The sequence below is a fragment of the Pongo abelii genome, chromosome 11 (genome assembly GCF_028885655.2).
Source record: "Pongo abelii isolate AG06213 chromosome 11, NHGRI_mPonAbe1-v2.0_pri, whole genome shotgun sequence".
Lineage (NCBI taxonomy): Eukaryota > Metazoa > Chordata > Mammalia > Primates > Hominidae > Pongo > Pongo abelii.
The window spans coordinates 105,436,301-105,455,630 of record NC_071996.2 but is presented as its reverse complement, the minus strand read 5'-3'; the positions used below and the strand labels follow the sequence as shown (position 1 = coordinate 105,455,630).

The window sequence follows — 19,330 nt, the reverse complement described above, 5'->3', positions numbered from 1 at the left end:
CTCAAGTGATCCACCCGCCTCGGCCTCCCAAAGTATTGGGATTACAGGTGTGAACCACAGCATCTGGCCAGGAATGTTTTGATTATTAAAAAATTTATTCTTTGTTCATATTTCTGATTAAAGGATGTACAGTCTATTTTTTGTGGATTTAGCAGTTTATCAGGATTTATAAGTGTCATTCTAAAAACAGTCGATTTAAACCATGTAGAAATACGTATGAAAAAGTCTGCAAAACAAAACATACTTTAAACATGTTTAAGTAGATAGATCATCTGAAATTCTGGATTTTTCAGTCACTTCATTGTTATGCAGCCAAGTAATTCTTTTTTTTTTTTTTTGAGGAGTTTCACTCTTGTTGCCTAGGCAACAATGCAATGGCGCGATCTCGGCTCACCGCAACCTCTGCCTCCCGGGTTCAAGTGATTCTCCTGCCTCAGCCTCCCGAATAGCTGGGATTATAGGCATGCACCACCACGCCCGGCTAATTTGTATTTTTAATAGAGACGGGGTTTCTCCATATTGGTCAGGCTGGTCTTGAACCCCCGACCTCAGGGGATCTTCCCACCTTAGCCTCCCAAAGTGCTGGGATTACAGGCATGAGCCACCGCGCCCGCCCAGCTGGCAGCCAAGTAATTCTTAACTTCAGTTGGAGTAAGCCCCCTAAATCCAGCTTCGTTGAAGATTCCAACTTCTATGTTATCCTCTGTCATTTGGCCTTCAAAGCTTTCCTTTAGGGTTAAGATGGCTGTATGAATGGCATCTTCAAGTTCCAGATCTTCATTTTATCTTTTCTCAAGGGAAGTTTTCCCATTCACATAGTTCTTTCCCATTGCTGTGGCTTTCCAGGCCAAGTAAGCTCCAGATGGATCTGACTGAAATAAATATGGTCGTCCCTCATTCCAACCACAAACAAGTAAAGAAACTCCAAATGGACGAACACCACCTGACTGAGTATATTCTTGCATCACAGAAGTTACTCTCCGTACTAGCTGAGCTGTGGGAATGGGCACTTGGTACACAAGATAGTATTGTTGAGCTAGTTTCGAGCTCTGTGCACAAGCGCTCTGTAATCTGGGCCCACACCACTGTACACCAAACCTATACGCTTGGTAATTGGTTCCACTTTGTCTACACTTCGCTCATCATACAGAATGAATTTCTGTTTTTCCTCGGTTGCTAATACCACACCATTTGCAGCTTTAATTCCCACTGACAGGGCTCCTCCAGCTATAGCAGCCAAAGCATATTCAATCCGGACAAGTTTATCAGACGGGCTGAATGTAGTCAGCAAAAAGCCGTACCGCGCTCCGCCATCTTTACCCGAAGAGCCAAAGCGCAAGGATGTACAGTTTTTAAGTCACAATGCCTACTGCCAAATTGTTCCCCAGAAAATTTGTACCAATTTGAATCAGATAGACACAGATGCTGGTCTAAGGGAGCTTACATTCCAGTGGGGAAGATGAATAGTAAAACAAAACCAGCCTCAAAACACAAAACTGTTTTTGAAAGGAAGACTCTAATATTCAATTCGTGCCTTTCTCTCTGAGAAGTAGATTCTTGCATGAATTAATTTATTTCTCCTCAGTTTTATTTGAAGATGTTATACTTTTAAAGAAAGATTTGAAAAGAAAAAGTTCACCCATTATTCCATTGGCATCATTCCCTTAATACTACAGTTAATCTATTTTTCAATGTTATTTTGTGGTTTCCCCGCCCAAGAGCTTCTTTGCAACTTTGGTTTTCTTCTACTTCTACTCAGGTTCAGGGAGGTGTCCACTGTCTCTCAAATCGACCAGACTTTAGAGGGGCACAAGATTGTTAATGCGCAAAGGTGGTTGAGGAATTGGAAAGGTTGACTGGGGCTGTACCTTGGAATTTATTTTGTCTTGGATAATATGTAACATTAACAGAGAGCAGAAGCTGATTAAAGTATCTTGGTGCCAAAGGGTATTCTCTGAGGGTTTCTTTCCTTATCATGACTGGCGCGAAAAAACTCTCACTGAAGACCTTCGCTGCTCTTCACAACTATTTTGAACTCTGGGACAGGGCATGACAGAACCAGCAGAGGGCGTATTTGTATTGACCAAAAGCTGAGGTTGTACATGGTGAAACTTCCATTGTGATTAGAATTGAAACCTTCCCAGTTTTGGGACGTGGGCCATGGAAGGGTGATTTTTTTTCTCTTAGTAAAATAACCTGATATTTAGGAAGTATTGGAACAAACGAAGTCAGTGCTTTGAATAACTTAAAACTTTTAACTACTTTTTAAAAGTCTATAAAATATCTTAAGCATTCACAGTATAGGAAAAATACTGTATACTCATCGCCTATGGATTTACCACTTAGTTTTGTAAAATTTTAACATTTTGCAATATTTGAGTCATGCATTTTTTTTCTTTCTTTCTTTCTTTTTTTTTTCCTGAGACGGAGTCTCACTCTGTTGCCCAGGATGGAGTGCAGTGGCACCATCTCAGCTCACTGCAACCTCCACCTCCTAGGTTCAAGCAATTCTCCTGCCTCAGCCTCCCAAGTAGCTGGGATTACAGGTGTGCGCCACCATGCTCAGCTATTTTTGTATTTTTACTACAGACAGGGTTTCACCATGTTGGCCAGGCTGGTCTTGAACTCCTGACCTTGTGATCTGCCCGCCTTGGCCTCCCAAAGTGCTGGGATTACAGGCATGAGCCACTGTGCCCAGCCTGAGTCATGCATTTTCTAAAGAAATAAAACATTTAAGACACAGCCCAAGACTTCATTTATCACATGCTACTATGGTGTGAATGTTATCATCTCCTTCAAAATTCATGTGTTGGAAACTCAATATTCAATGCAGCAGTGTTGGGAGGTGGGGCTTAATAAAAAGTGTTTAGGTCATGGAGGGCTCCATCCTCATGAATGAATTAATGCTGCTATAAAAAGGGTTTGTGGGCTGGGCACAGCGATGCACACCTGTAGTCCCAGCTACTTGGGATGCTGAGGCTGTGGATAGTGTGAGCCCAGGAATTCAGGTTGAGCCTGGGCAACATGGAGAGACCCCATCTCTAAAAAAAAGAAAAAGGGCTTGTGGGAATGAGTTCCTTCTCTTTTGCCTTTTTGCCTCCCACCACGTGAGGACACAGTAAGAAACCTGCATCTTGATCTTGGGCTTCTCAGCCTCCAGAACTGGGGGAGACTGTTCTGTTCTTCATAAATTACCCAACACAACAACAATTTTGTGTTGCCTCTGTTATAGCAACACAAAATGGATTAAGACACATATAATCCCATTTCACTCTCCCTCCCAGAGGTAATCAGTCTCTTCAATTTGATATTTATCAGTCCTTATATATATTTTTATATCTGTATTACATACACATGCACATGTAAACAATATATAGTATTATTTTACATATTAAAACTTTACATAAATGATATTATTTATGTAACTTTTTCAACTTGCCTTATTTTGCCTAATAAGGCAAAAAACCCTTAATAAGTCTTTTGGGATTAACCCATATTAATACATGTAATTTTATTTTCAGCTATCATACAGTATTCCGTTGTATAAATATATGACCATTTTAAAATCCATTTTACTGTTGGTGGCCATTTTGATTATTTCCAATTGTTTATGATTATAAATAATGTTTCAATGAACCTTTTTAGATGAGTCACTGTTCATACATACTTTCTCTAAAGGATACCTGGGAATGAACTTGTTGGGATGCAGGATATATGCATCTTCAATTTATTGAATATTTTCAAATGGCTCTAAATTACTAAAACTTTATATCCTCATTAATAGTGTTTATAGACTTTTAAACTTTTGCTGGTCTGATATATATGAAATGATATCTTTTTGTTTTAATTTGGATTTTCCTGATTAGTAGGGAGAACTTTTTTTTCTCTATGGCCATTTATTTGGGTTTCTTCTTCTGTTAGTTGCCTGTTCATATCATTTGCTCATTTTTCCTTTGGGTTGATTGTCTTTTTCTTTCCCTATTTGGAGAGGGAAGAAATGCTGCTGCATTTTGGTTACTAATGCTTTGTTGGTTATATGTATTGCAGGTAGTATCTCCTTCTAATCTGCAATTTGGCTTTTAACTTTATGCTGTCTTGTTGAAAACTTCAAACTTTAATATAGTCAGATTCATTGGCTGGGCACAGTGGCTCACACCTGTAATCCCAGCACTTTGGGAGGCCAAGGCAGGCTGATCACTTGAGTTCAGGAATTGGAGACCAGCCTGGCCAACATGGTGAAACCCTGTCTCTACTAAAAATACAAAAATTAGCCGGGCCTGGTGGCGCACACCTGTAATCCCAGCCACTTGGAAGGCTGAGGCAGCAGAATCACTTGAACCCAGGGGACAGAGGTTGCAGTGAGCCAAGATCATGCCATTGCACTTTCTGGGTGATAGAGCAAGACTCCGTCTCAAAAAAAAAAAAAAAAAAAATTATCAGTAATTTTCTTTATGGGTTGTGTTACAAATAATAGGTAAAAAGTTTTTTCCTTTCCCAAATTCATAAAGATATTCTGCTATATTTTCCTCTAAAAGTTAAATTTTGCTTTTTGACATTAAGCTCCTAAATACACCTGATATTTTGTGAGGTGAGAATTTTAAAATTGCATAACCAGTTGTCTCAGAATTATATAGTGAATAATAGATCATCCTTTCTCCACTATTTCCCTTTATAATGCCATTGCCATATATCAAGTTTCCATATGTGAGCACATTTATTTCTGGATTCTCTATTCTCTTCTGTCTGTCTCTAAGCCAATAGCACACAGTTTTATTTTTTACAGCTTTAAAATAAGTTTTTATATTTGTCAGGGCAAACTTCCACTTTATTTTTTTTCAAAATTATACTGGCTAATGTCTTAGTCTGTTCAGGCTGCTATAACAAAATACCATAAACTGGGTAGCTTAGAAACAACAGAAATTTATTTCTTGTGGGTCTAGAGGCTGGAAAGTTCAAGATCAAGGTACTGGAACATTCAGTGTCTGGGGAAGTCTCACTTTCTGGTTCATGGAGGGCACCTTCTTTTGTGTCCTCACATGATAAAAGGGGCAAGACAGCTCTCTGGGGCCTCTTTTGTAAAGGCACTAATCTCATTTATGAGGGCTCTGCCCTCATGACTTAATCACCTCCCAGAGGCCCGACCTCCAAATACCTTTACATTGGTGATTAGGTTTCAGCATGTGAATTTTGGGGGGACACAAACATTCAGACCATGACAACTATTTCTGGCTTTTCTATATGAATTTTAATATCAGCTAATCATGTTCTGCCAAAAACCCTGCTGGGGATTTTTAAAATTGAAATTGCACTGAATTTATAGACTGCCAAAAGGAAAAACCAAACCAAACCGGAATCTGATCAAGTCTCTAGATCCAAGTGTTAACTTACAGGACATGTGGAAGACAGAGAAACATGTTAAACTACACCACAAGGACGCAACCAGCAAAGTCTAGATTGAAACTCAACAAGACAAGTGACCCAATTTCCTACAAATATACTAAAAGGGGGAAAAAAAGAAATGGAAGGGAACTTATAAATTCAATGAGATTTAAAGGCCATATTAACCAATTGCAAACAGTTGGTTTGCAAATTCCAAAACAATTATAATAATTATGGGACAATTTGAACTTTGAAAACTGATTGAATATTCAATTATATTAAAGAATTATTTAAATTTTGGGTGTAATAATGGTATGATTATGTTAAAAGTCATTTCTCATCTTTGAGAGATATGTTCTCAAGTATATATGAATAAAATGATATGAACCTAAAATTTGTTTCAAAATAACATGGGAGAGAGAAAGGAGTTGGAGATACAGGTGAACAACACTGGCCAAGAGATGGGTATATGGGATTCACTGTGCTGCTCTGTTCACTTCTGTGTATGTTTGTAGTTTTCCATAATAACAATTCCTTTTAAATTCTATTTTTAAATTGTGCTTTATGTTTTCAAACACTATTTTTTACACAATTGATTTCTGTGTATTGATCTGTATTTAGTAATCTTGCTGAATTCTTTTGTTTGTCTTTTAATATCTTGTCTGTAGAGTCCCTTGAATTTTCCATATAAGTAATAATATAGTCTGGAAATAATACCAGTGTCATTTTCCTCCTTCCTATCCTTTCATCTTTCCTTTCTTTGGTTTCTTTACTGTTCTGGCTAGCATTGCTAGTACAATGTTGAATAGAATCACTGATAGAGGACATCCTTGTCCTAGTCCTGTCTCTAAAGAGAATGCTTCTTGGCCAGGCGCAGTGCGGCATGCCTGTAATCCCAGCACTTTGGGAGGCCGAGGAGGGTGAATCACCTGGGTTCAGGAGTTCAAGACCAGCCTGACTAACATGGTGAAGCTCCATCTCTTCTAAATACAAAAAATTAGCCAGGCGCGGTGGTGAGCAACTGTAATCCCAGCTACTTGGGAGGCTGAGGCAGGAGAATCGCTTGAACCTGGGAGGTGGAGGTTGCAGTGAGCCGAGATTGTGCCGTTGCACTCCAGTCTGGGCGACAAGAGCAAAACTGTGTCCCCCCCCCAAAAAAAAGAATGCTTCTCAATTTCTACCATTCAAGTATTCAAGTGTGATGTTTACTATAGGTTTTTCATGGATACTCTTTGTCAAAATCAAGAGGCCCTCTTCTATTCTTAGTCTGATAAGTTTTAATTGGGAATGGGTAAATTTTATTTTTTTCCTTTTGCATCTATTGAGATGACCCTAAGGCTTTTCCCCACTAACCTCTTAGTGTGGATTATAAATATATTTTCATATGTTAGACCCTCTTTGAATTCTTGTGATAAACCAAATTCAGTTGTGTGTATTGTTAATACTTTTAAAAATATAAGCTTAAGAATTTGATTGGTTAATCGTTTATTTAGGAGTTTTTTATGTTTGATCATAAGTGAGATTGGTCTATAATTTTCCTTTTTTTATTTTATGTTTTGAGACGAAGTTTCTTTCTTGTTGCCCGGGCTGGAGTGCGATGGTGCTATCTTGGCTCACCGCAACCTCTGCCTCTTGGGTTCAAGCGATTCTCCTGCCTCAGCCTCCTGAGTAGCTGGGATTACAGGCACGTGCCACCATGCCCGGCTAATTTTGTGTTTTTAGTAGAGACGGGGTTTCTCCATGCTGGTCTCGAACTCCTGACCTCAGGTGATCCGCTTGCCTTGGCCTCCCAAAGTGCTGGCATTACAGGCGTGAGTGACCAGGCCTGGCCTATAATTTTCCTTTCTTATGTTGTCCTTATCTCTAGTTTTAGCTGCTTTTGGGTTTTGACAAATTTAGGTCTCTTGTTAGAAATGAGCTTTTCTTCCTGGAAGGTGAAGAGAATTTTCAGAATCAACGGACGACTGTTGTTCTCTGGGACTCTGGGGGACTTCCCTGGGGACTTCCTCAGTCTGGACTGAGTAGGAGTAAACCAGAAACATTCTTAAGGGTGCACCACTTCCTACTTCCTCCTCCTCCAATATGAAGGAGAACTTTGAAATACTTCCCAGAGGAAAAATAGAGCAATACCAGAGTCAGGTAATGTAGGTGCTAAGGACTAGCAGAATATTTTGCACCTAGTACTGCGGGCTGCAGATAGCAGGGCCTGGCAGTGTGCTGTGCCATGACTGTGCAGGCAACACACTGGGCAATGTGGGGAGCAAGGAGCCCCAGACCTTTGCATGGTGCCATCTTCCAGGCTGTAGATTCCGGTGAGTGGCACCACCAGGACTTCTGGGCACACACTTCTGGTCTCCTTGTTTTCTCCACAGTGTTAGGAGGAACTTTTCCAACACTGGCTACTCCTCACTTCTTTGCACAGGTCAGGCAATCATTACACTTGCTCCTTCTGGAGCTGTTTATTCCTGAAGCTGGAAACAGTCCAAGGAAAAGCCTTCAAAATGAAACTGACCTGAACGGAACTGAACTGAACTAGATAACCACAAACACTGGGCAGACTCCAGTTACCCTGGTTTTAATAATTAGTTGTCATGCACGATTCTCTTGACTTGTAGGCCTCAGGTTTCTTCATCCATAATATAAAAGAACTTCTAGATCACCTCCAAGATTCATGCTGGCTTAAAAAACATACTGCCATAATTTTGTGATGTTTTCCTGACTTTTTACTATTTCCTCTCAGAAACACATGGATGGCATCACAACTCAAAGATTCAAGGACCATGGAGTCATAGAAACCTGGGTTCATCTCTCAGCTCCTCCACTTACTGGCTGTGTGCCCCTTGGGCAAGTTACTTAAACCCTTTGAGCCTCATTTTCCTCATCTGTGGAATAGGAATAATGCACTTTACCTCATAAGGTTATAGTGAGGATAAAATAAGTTCAAAGTACATAAAGCACCTAGCATTATGTCTTGCTTCATAGTAAATGCCAAAAATGGCCAGGCGTGGTGGCTCACGCCTGTAATTCCAACAGTTTGGGAGGCCGAGGCGGGCGGATCACCTGAGGTCAAGAGTTTGAGACCAGCCTGGCAAACAGCCTGGCGAAAACCCATCTCTACTAAAAATACAAAAATTAGCAGGGCATGGTGGCAGGCGCCTGCAATCCCAGCTACTTGGGAGGTTGAGACGGCTGAATTGCTTGAACCTGGGAGGCGGAGTTTGCAGTGAGCCATCGCGCCACTGCACTCAAGCCTGGGCAACGGAGCGAGACTCTGTCTCAAAAAAAAAAAAAAAAAAGTAAAGGCCAAAAATTACTTCCCTTTTCTCCACCCCTAAGTGGAAAACTGGCCAAAATAAAACGGTATCAATTAAAAAGTCCAAACTGTTTGGGTGGCACTCCAGGGGTTTGCCTGCCTGCCTGCCTTCTCCCCAGGGACTATGCGTGCCTGCTTTTCAGATGTTTAGACCTTCTAGCTCTGCCAGTCTCCATCTCGGGACGGAGTCCACAGGAGGCCCCAGAGTTAGAGACATCACAAGCCACCACACAGAGGAAAAGAAAAGATTAAAGGAGGCGACACACCCGGAGAAGTGACCCTTCGGGGAGAGCCCGCCTGGGGTCTTGAGCTCACCAGCAAGGAGTTCCTTTTGTAAGGCCGGGACGACCTCGCGCAGCAGAGAGGCGCTAGGCAGAAGCCTCTCCGACGCCGCGGGGACCCGGAGCGGCGCTATTGAAGCCATAAACGCGGCAGGCCCCGAGAGGAGCTGCTCCCAGCGCGCCTGATGCGGGGCCCCTGCCGCCGCGGAGGCGCAGATGCCGCACTGCTGGGCCACTTTGGCCTCCCTCCCCGATTGGCCACACCTTTTTTTCCCCTTTAAAAAAACTGCTTGAAGAATCTTTTCATTCATATTTCTCTAGTTGGGGCGTGTGTGTGTGTGTGTGTGTGTGTGTGTGCATGTGTGTCTGTGTATATGTGTCTGTGTCTATGTTGAACGTGTGTGTGTGTGTGTGTGTGTGTGTGTGTGTAGTATTTCTTTAAATCTCTATTTCCCCGGACCTTGCTGTTTTCTCCCGTGTGGGGGCGAATCCTCTTTTTGATAGCTGTTAACATCTAGCATTAATCTATGCAGACAGCCTGGGGAGGTCAGCCTCACTGTTGCCCAGCTCTGCGACCAAGGATGTGGTACTTAACCACTCTGTGCCTCAGTTGTCTCATCTGACAAATAGGGATATCAAGGCCTGCTTCTTTACAGGATTAGTATAAAAGTTAAATGAGGCACTTTACAGAAAATGCATAGCCTGGTGCCTGGCACACAGGGAGTGTGAACTGCTGCCTTCTCTTGATGTCTTCATCACAAATGGGTGAATGCAGTCTAGGTTCGTAAATGCCTTCCTTCATGTCAGCCATTACCTCCTACAGGAAGCCCTACCTGATTTTTCTCTATCTGGATCAGATTTCTGCCCGGGTCTGGATCAGTTGTCCTTCCTGTATTCTCTTAGAGCACTGATCACACTCCACTCACTGGAGCTGTCTGCACACATATCTGTTTCCTCCACCAAAGCGGGAGCTGCAGTAAGGAGTGTGTTTTATCCAACCATGAAGGCTATGAAACTTAGTAGGGATCAGCAAGTGTATGCTGAGTGAATAATGGAAGCTTCCATTCATGCAGTTGGTGGTTAAAGACTTAAGATGGCCTGAACCTGGAGGCTGAACCATGGAGCTATCTCAGTGGTAGCACTGTGGATTCTGCTTTTCCCCTTAACAGAAACAGTTCTAATGTCATTGAATCACAGAAAGTGAGAAACCGAGATTGGAAGGTCAATTTTGTTATTTTCAGATCAGGAAGTGGAAGCCTCCAGAGGCCCAGAGGTTTATGGAGTCCTCATGCCATGCAGGAGAACCGTGGCAAAGCAGTGCTCCCATCTTGACCCATTGAGCTCTCACTCACTTGTTGCTGCACTGAGCCAGGGCTCACAAATGGCACAGGGATGGCCTCCTCCCAGGCTGTCACCTGAGGGAGGCTGGGTGGTAGCAGAGATTTATGTAGGACACAGTGAAGGTGGCAGACCGGCCTTCCCCGGAAATGGGGGTGGGGGATGAGCTTGGGAAGGAGGCCTGGCCCCAGTCCTGGATCTGCAGCCTACCACTGTGCAAGCCTGAGCGACTCACAGACGGCCAGAGCATGAGAATGCGATGGGGCCCTAGAGATGATCCATCCCGACCTCCTTGGTTTATGGGAAAGGAGACCAAGGCCCAGAGAAGCAATCTGCCCTTCCCTAAACTACAGAGTTAATCAAAGGCACAGCTGGTAAAGGAATCCGTGTCTTTTGAATCTGAAACCCAGTTTCCTCGATGAATAGATTCCAGTGTTTCCCAGACATCAGTGGGCATATGAATCACTTGAGGACCTTGTTAACAGGCAGGTCTGGGGTGAGATCCCAGATTCTCTTTTCTAATAAGCTTCCAGGTGCTAGCTAGAACGGGTCTACATAGGTGGTTCTTACAAAATCTCTGGTCTAGACTGCACTATGATGAAACGACTTGGTACACTAGCCACGAATTAGACCAGTCTTATCAGGTTAATGAGGGCATTGGCTGCTGGGACACTCACTGAGAAGCTGATAGAGCCAGTGTCCTCCTTCCTCATCAGCATTAGTCACCTGTTGCCTGTTGGCTGCTTCTGGGTCTATGGTGAAGATGCTGGTTCTGGCTGGTGGCTGTAGGTTCCTTGACTGCACCCTAGTTAGAGGGCTGTGACCTTAGTAACCCTGGGAGGCACTGTTTCCTCACAGGGAACATCATGCCTGCAGTTGAAGTCTTCACTGTGAGGCCTTGAGGGTAGGAAACTTGGTTTTGTCATCTTTGAATCCCTTGAATACTCAGCATATTCATTCATTCATACATTTGACTCATTCATTCATTTAGGAAACATTTACCAGGCCTGAATAAGGCATGATCCTTGCCTTCAAGCAGCTCACACAACACATGGGGCTATAGGTGGTACTTAGGAGCCACTCAATAAGCATTTGTGCAATTGAATTAGACTTCATGAGTCCCAGGGACCCCCTGCCTGCCAGCTCAGACTTTTCCATCAGAGAGGAATAACCCTTCCATCTCGTTTGAAGTCACTTTACTTTGGCCTTTGTTAGAACAGTTGTACCAACATCCTATCTACTATACATCCGTCTCTTGAATAAGGCAATAGGGCTCTGGGCCTCCTTTTTTTTTGACAGAACAGAAATGATGGAAATGGCTTATTTGTTTCTGAGAATTTCCACAATACCTGCCTTTTGTCCCCACCCCCACATTGTTCCAGGCTGCTCCTTAAGGACCCCCTGCACCTCATGCAGAGTTCCCCAAATCTCTCACTCCTCCTAAGACTCTTAAAGCAGTTCTGTCATGTCCCAAGGAGTTATGTCACAGTAACTTCACTGAATGCAGAGGCTGGAAGGCTGCTTCATTCATTTTGGGTCTGCTGCCCACACCTGGACTTAAGCAGAGGACTACATGCATCCCCCAAAAGCAACCCCCAATACCCCTTCTGCCACCGAGACTGGGAAAGTAAAGAAATCATTGTGTTATTACCTTAGAATAAGGCTCTCCTGACAAGGAGCAAATTGTGGCTCCCATTAAAGTTTTTTAAAAAGTAGATGAGTATCCCTTCTTGAGCACTTTGTGACGGGTACTTTTCTTTTTTTTTTTTTGAGACAGAGTCTTGCTCTGTCGTCAGGCTGGAGTGCCGTGGTGCAATCTCGGCTCACTGCAACCTCCACCTCCCAGGTTCAAGTGATTTTCCTGCCTCAGCCTCCCGAGTAGCTGGGACTACAGGCACGTGCCACCACACCTGGCTAATTTTTGTATTTTTAGTAGAGATGGGGTTTCACCATGATGGCCAGGATGGTCTCGATCTCTTGACCTTGTGATCCACTCGCCTCAACCTCCCAAAGTGCTGGGATTACAGGTGTGAGCCACCGTGCCTGGCCCTATGACAGGTACTTTTCTAAGCACATTACATAGTTAACTCTTCTTTGTCACAATCACCCCATGAGATAAGTACTGTTAGTATCCCCATTTTACAGAGGAAGAAAAAAGATGCCCAGAGAAGTTCAGTAACTTACTCAAGGCCACACAGCTAGTAAGTGGTGGAGCTAGAACTTGAACCCTGGGAATGAGACTACATACTCAGTGCTCTTGATCACAATGATGCTGCCTAAACAGTGCCTGCCAACCAATTCCTTCCCCACTACCTATTATTATTATTATTTTATTTTCTTAGAGACAGGGTCTTGCTCTGTCATCCAGGCTGGAGTGCAGTGGTGCAGTCACAACTCACTGCAGCCTTGAACTCCTGGGCTCTAGGGATCCTCCTGCCTCAGCCTCCTGAGTAGCTAGGGCTGCAGGCCCTCACTACCATGCCTGGCTAATTAAAAAAAATTTTTTAGAGGCCGAGATGCAGGGCATGGGGAGGGGTCTTGCTATATTGCCCAGGTTGGTCTCCAACAACTCCTGGTCTGAAGTGATCCTCCTGCCTCCCAAAGTGCTGGGGTTGGAACCATGAGGGACTGTGTCCAGTATTCCCTCCTACTGTTTTTAAAAGAACAGGTTAAATCAAGTTGCTGCCAAATTCAGGGAAATACATACTGGAAACAAGGCCCAGGGCAGTGATTCAAAACTGTGGTCGCTGGTCCACCAGCATCAGAATCACCTGAGAACTTACTAAAAATATAAATCGTCAGGCCTCAGCCCAGATCGAGTGAATCAGAAACTCTGAGGGCGGGGCCTACAAATCTTTAGTTTAACAAGCCTTACAGCTGATTCTGATGCACATTGAAGTTTGAGAACCATTGGCCTAGGAAATAAACAAGAATTGAAATAAAAATTAAAATTATATTCTTTCCCTGGACTTTGGACAGGGGTAGAGGAGTGGAAAGTTTTTTTTTTTTGAGACAGAGTCTCACTCTGTTGCCCAGGCTAGAGTGCAGTGGTGCGATCTTGGCTCACTGCAAGCTCCACCTCCCGGGTTCACGCCATTCTCCTGCCTCAGCCTCCTGAGTAGCTGGGACTACAGGCGCCCACCACGGCACCCGGCTAATTTTTTGTATTTTTTAGTAGAGACGGGGTTTCACCGTGTTAGCCAGGATGGTCTCAATCTCCTGACCTTGTGATCTGCCCACCTCAGCCTCCGAAAGTGGAAAGTTTTGTATTTAAAGCCAGAGCAATTTTTCAAAGCCACTTTGATTTGGAGGTTGCTGATTTGACCTGTCTTGTGGAAACTTGAAGTGTTCTCACCAAGTCTAAGACTCATGATAATCTCACTGCAGGTGGCAACTGGTTCACTGCTTAGAATTAACCATGAAGATCACAACTTAATTTAGAGTAGGAAAAAAATCCTGGTAATTAGCTTTAAGACCTATGGGGAGAAAATTGATCCTTTTTTTTTTTTTTTTTTGGAGACAGGGTCTGGTTCTGTTGCCCAGGCTGGAGTGCAGTGGCAGTGGCATGATCATAGCACAGCTCACAGCAGCCTCGAACTCCTGGGCTCCAATGATCCTCCTGCCTCAGCCTCTGGAGTCATGGGACTATAGGCATATGCTACCATGCCCAGAAATTTTTAAAATTTTTTGTAGAGACAGGATCTTGCTGTGTTGCCTAGTCTGGTCTCAGACTCCTGACCTCAAGTGATCCTCCTGCCGTGGCCTCCCAAAATGTTGGGATTACAGGCGTGAGCCACTGTGACTGGCTGAAAATTGATCCTTAAATAGTTAAAAAAAATTCCTTGGCACTCCCTCTTCTTTTTTCTTCAAATACTTGAAATCCTTTCTGAACATTAGTGTTTATCATTCTGGACAGGAAAATGCCTTCTTTAATTTTCTGTGGTGATATTTCATTGCATTAAACATGGTCTGAATAACCTTTATGCAATCCAGCTGGTGCCTGCTCTTCCGTCATGAGACAGGAAATCTGTTTTGACTGACTTGGTCATTGCTTAGGTTTGGCCATGTTTTGTGCTGCCTAAAACCTCCATCACACTTGGCCAAGCCCTTGGAGCCCTGTCAGTGTTCACATTCTGCATGTGTGATTTATGATATGGCAGATCTGAAGACTGGAGCATGTTTCCCTGGCTAGTGTCACTCTGCCTTGAAAATGGAGGTGGTAAGAGCTCATGTGAACAGAAATCTGCTTAGAAGCTTAACCAAACCCCAGGATCAGGCAACAATAATATATTGTTGTCTGATATCCCCAAAACAACAAGCTCTTGTAAAATTAGTATAAAAATTAATTACTTTTGATTGGATGTCAACTGAAGGACATGATAAAAGATATAAACAGAAAAAGATCAAGCTAACGGTGAAATCCAAAATCTGTGACTTTACACATTTTTCTTTTTTTTGAGATGGAGTTTCGCTGTTGTTGCCCAGGCTGGAGTGCAGTAGCGCGATCTCAGCTCACCGCAACCTCCGCCTCCTGGGTTCAAGTGATTCTCCTGCCTCAGCCTCCCGAGTAGCTGGGATTACAGGCATGCACCACCGCGCCCAGCTAATTTTGTATTTTTAGTACAGATGGGGTTTCACCATGTTGGTCAAGCTGGCCTCAAACTCCTGGCCTCCGGTGATCCACCCACCTTGGCCTCACAAAGTGCTGGGACTACAGGCATGAGCCACCGTGCCTGGCCTCCTATTAACATCTTTTAACAGTGCAAAGTTCATCTGACAGTTATGGCTATAAGATTATAAAGCCCCACCCAGTGTTCTCTACCTTGGCCGTCGTGGTGAGTTTCTCTGAGGGGTCTCCTTGCTTCTTCCTGATAGTCCAGTGCATTTCCGCTTTCCTATTGGGTTAACACACAACAAAGAATACATTAGACACAATAAATGCAAACACTTTAAACACTTCTGTGATCCCATGACCTTTGGTAAAAGGGAAGCCAGTTTTCTTAGTGGTTTCTTCTCCTTTTTCGTCGACTTGTTTTTACTTAACTCTCCAGGAAGGCTGCTACTAGTGTTAAACAGGCTAAAGAGCCAGGCAGGGCTAGGCATAATAATATGCACCTGTAATCTCAGCTACTTGGGAGGCTGAGATGGGAGAATTGCTTAAAACAGGAGTTCCCAGGAGTTTGAGTCCAGCCTGGGCAACATAGCAAGACCCTGGACTCTGTCTCTTAAAAAAAAAAAAAAAGCCAGGGCCAGGCAGGCTTGGCACCAGCAGCATCGAACACTGTTAGCTTCCTGGTTGTACTTATTTTCATGGGGTCTTATCCCATTCCTCTGTGCAGTGCTGAATGCCTAATGCATGTAGGAGTTTACTGGGGGAAGGGGAGAATGTCATGACAGAGGCCAACTAGCAGAAGGAAGCAGGGCACCTCCAGGACTTGAGGGAGGCCTAGTGTGACTACAGCAGAGACTGAGGGAACTGTGCAGGGTTGGGAGGAGTCAGACCCCCATGGCCTTGAAGGCAGGTTGAGGACTTTGGTCTTTATCTTGAGAACAAATGGAAAGCATTCAGGATTTAAAGCAGGGGAGCCAAAGGGTCAGACAGGCCTTTTGTGGCATCCTCAGGATTACCACGGATTTGGTTTCTTATCACATTTGATCTCTTCTTCCTTCTTTCCTTGAGTCATACAAGCTGCTTGCAATCCCTCCTCCCAGAAATCTCCATAACTGTGGTTACCAACCCTGGCTACACATTAGAATTATTTGAGAAGTTTTAGAAATATGATTCCCAAATAATATGTTATTATTTGGAGTGAAATAACTCCAAATAATAACAGTCATACGGCTGGAGTTGGGGCATTTTAAGGCTTCTAGGGTGAGTCTGATATGCAGCCAGGACTGAGAATCATGCTCTTCTCTAGAGTGTTGCGAGAGCAGTTCCTCAGTGCCAAAGTAACATGGCAGGTAGAGTTGGTGACCCAAGTAAGCCCCGTGTGTCTGATGAGGCCAGATCTGGGCCTTTGTCACCTGGATCCCTGCTCAACCCACAGCTTCATCTTGGTGCTAGAGCTGGAATCCGGCATGAAGGGTCCTGGAAGTCTCTCCGGGTTTACCCTCATTCTGTAGTGACAGTCACCTTTCCACTTTGTTATCAAAGCCGCATCCTGCTTTGAGAAGAGACAACTAATTATCTGCTATTTTGGCACTCTCTTTAATTCCCCTCTGACTTCCCTCACTTGGTGGCTTTTTACCTTGTGTGTTTGTTTCTCACTTGTTAGCTTAGTGTTTGTAGCTGATGATATATACTGACATAAAAAAGCTAACACAGGTAAATAACTTCCTTACTTCTGGGTTTCTTATTTTGGAGACAAAGTCAATTTGGCCTGGTACAGTTAAAAAAAAAATCCCTGAATAAATGGAAAGGAGTAAGAGGATAAGTTAGAAGACTAGAAAAAAGAAACTTAAAAAAAAATCCCTGGTTATAAAGCCTTTTAATCTAACAAGAAACTGTATTGAAAGGGAGAGTCAAGCTTCCTCTTTTGGAAGAATTTTAATGCCAAGAAGGATCAACCTTCAGTTTCAACAACATGCAGCCACGAGCCTTCAGGGGCAAGGAATATCTTCTCATTTCACAGAGGGGGAGAGGGAGATAGAGAAACTCAGGGATTTGGAAATATTTTTAGGTGAGTCTTTGTTAGAAAAAGAAAAAGTCTTAATTTGAAACTCTTGTCAATTCAATTGTATGTTGCTTAGAAAAGTGTCAAAAGAACTATCCTTTTTTAGATATAAGAATACACATATGGCCAGGTGTGGTGGCTCATGCCTGTAATCCCAGCACTTTGGGAGGCCGAGGTGGGCAGATCAAGAGGTCAGGAGCTCAAGACCACCCTGGCCAACATCAAACCCTGTCTCTACTAAAAATACAAAAATTAGCCAGGCGTGGTGGCATGCACCTGCAATCCCAGCTACTCAGGAGGCTGAGGCAGGAGAATTGCTTGAACTCAGGAGGTGGAGGTTGCAGTTAGCTGAGATCGCACCACTGCACTCCAGCCTGGGAGACAGAGAAAGACTTCGTCTTGAAAAAAAAAAAAAAGAATATACATGTGAAATAACTTCTATCTAAAGTCATTCATTCACTGCAACAGATTGGAAACAGCCTAAATGTCCCATCAATTGAAGACTAGTTAAATAAATTATTATTAGCTTATACAATGGAATATGATGCAACCATTAAAAAGCACAAGTATCTCTTTATGAATTAACGTAGAACTGCAAGATGTAGTAAGTAAAAAAAAAAAAAAAAAAAAAAAAGACTCTGGGCCAAGTGTGGTGGCTCACACCTATAATCCCAGCACTTCAGGAGGCCCAGGTGGGTGGATCACCTGAGGTCAGGAGTTCGAGACCAGCCTGGCTAACACGGTGAAATCCTGTCTGTACTAAAAATACAAAAATTAGCCAGGTGTGGTGATGTGTGCCTGTAGTCGCAGCTACTCGAGAGGCTGAGGCAAGAGAATCGCTTAAACCCAGGAGGCAGAGGTTGCAGTGAGCCGAGATCGCGTCACTGCACTCCAGCCTAGATGACAGACAGACTCCATCTAAAAAAACAAACAAGCAAACGAACAAAAAGACTCTGAAAAATGTGTACAATATGCTAAAATTTGAATATAATATCTATCTGTGTATATATCTATCCGTATTTGCTTATATGTATGCATTATACATTCCAGGAAGGGGACATAGGAAACTAGCAACTCCAGTTGTTCAAGGGAAGGGAGCTGAGCAGCTGGAAGGCACACTGTTTTCTACTTAAATTTGAAAAAAAACCTTCTGAGTATATTTCAGATTCCAAATTTGAGTGAAAGAAACTAAACCTAAATAAAACGTTATGTCACTTTTAGTCTGAGTTACAAATGCATGAATAAAACAGAGTGATGGAAACAGGTAATAATACTTGGTGAGTGAGCAAAACAAATGGAGGGACTGCAAATTCAAATCCCAGTTTTGTTATTTTGGCCCGGTTGTTTGCTCTTCCTCTGTTCATTCAGCTAATGAACATTTATTGAGTGTCTGCTGTGTGCCAGGTACTGAGATAGGCACTGGGGGCACAAAGATGAAAGATGTATTCGTAGGATGCTCACTGGCTTGTGGGGAAATGACAAGTCAGTTTGCAATGCAGCGTGATAAATGTTGTGGCAGATTATGACAGGTTTCTGCAGGGCCTCATGGGAGGTGAAGCTAAATTAGGCTGGGAAGGTTGTTTACCAGCAGACACAGTGCTAAATCTTGCAGTGAAGGGAAGGTAGAACAATTCCAAGCAGAGGAAGCAGCATGTGCTGGTTAGGGGATAGTTTGGTGCGGGGGCAGTGTGTGGACAGTGTAAATTAGACACAGGCCAGATCTTGCATGTTACAGTTCGGAGTTTAAGAAAAATTGCACGTTACATTTTTCTATTTGTAAAATAAATACATCTTTGATGCTTGGAATTTAACCAGAGCGCCAATGGGGACACAGTAAAGAATTTCAGGCTAACCAGTGATAAGACTGACTGTATTCAGAGCACTGGCAGCAGTGTGGTATTATAAGACCGGGGGAGGAGGAAGATTCACAAACACTTTGTGAACACAAACTACAGCATTGAAACCAACATGTGAGAGGTGCTTTCTCTGGTGGCTGAGGTACAGGTCCTGCAGTCAGGCTGTCTGCACTCAAGTCCTAACTCCTACACTTGATGTCTTACAGACCATAGGAGTTACTTAACCCGAGCCTCAGTTTCTTCAACTGGAAGCCGACAGATGCTGGACAAGTGATCTTAGGTTATCTTTTCCTTGAAAAACCTTCCAGCCGTCCTGCCCTCCACTCTCATGCACAGCCCCCTGCTGGGCATGTTACTTTTAGGACCACAGCAGACTTTCTTAGGGAGCTGCTGGGAGGATGGAGGAGCATGGGCTGCAGGAGTCTGAAGTGTGGCCTCCAGCCTGCCTTGAGCCAGCTGCATGACCTATCGTAGAACCTCAGCTTCTAT

At 43.4% G+C, this 19,330-nt stretch overlaps 1 protein-coding gene and 1 pseudogene across 1 annotated transcript in view; both read right to left on the bottom strand.

Annotated features, from left to right (window-relative positions):
• Positions 1 to 19,330, bottom strand: part of KIAA2012 (KIAA2012 ortholog) — a 134,700-nt gene that overhangs the window by 25,862 nt on the left and 89,508 nt on the right. The window contains exon 15 of the mRNA XM_054549668.2: positions 15,134 to 15,206. Within this exon, the coding sequence (XP_054405643.1) occupies positions 15,134 to 15,206 (73 nt within the window). The remainder of the gene's footprint in view (positions 1 to 15,133; positions 15,207 to 19,330) is intronic.
• LOC112132304 (proteasome subunit alpha type-2-like) lies at positions 176 to 9,284 on the bottom strand (annotated as a pseudogene).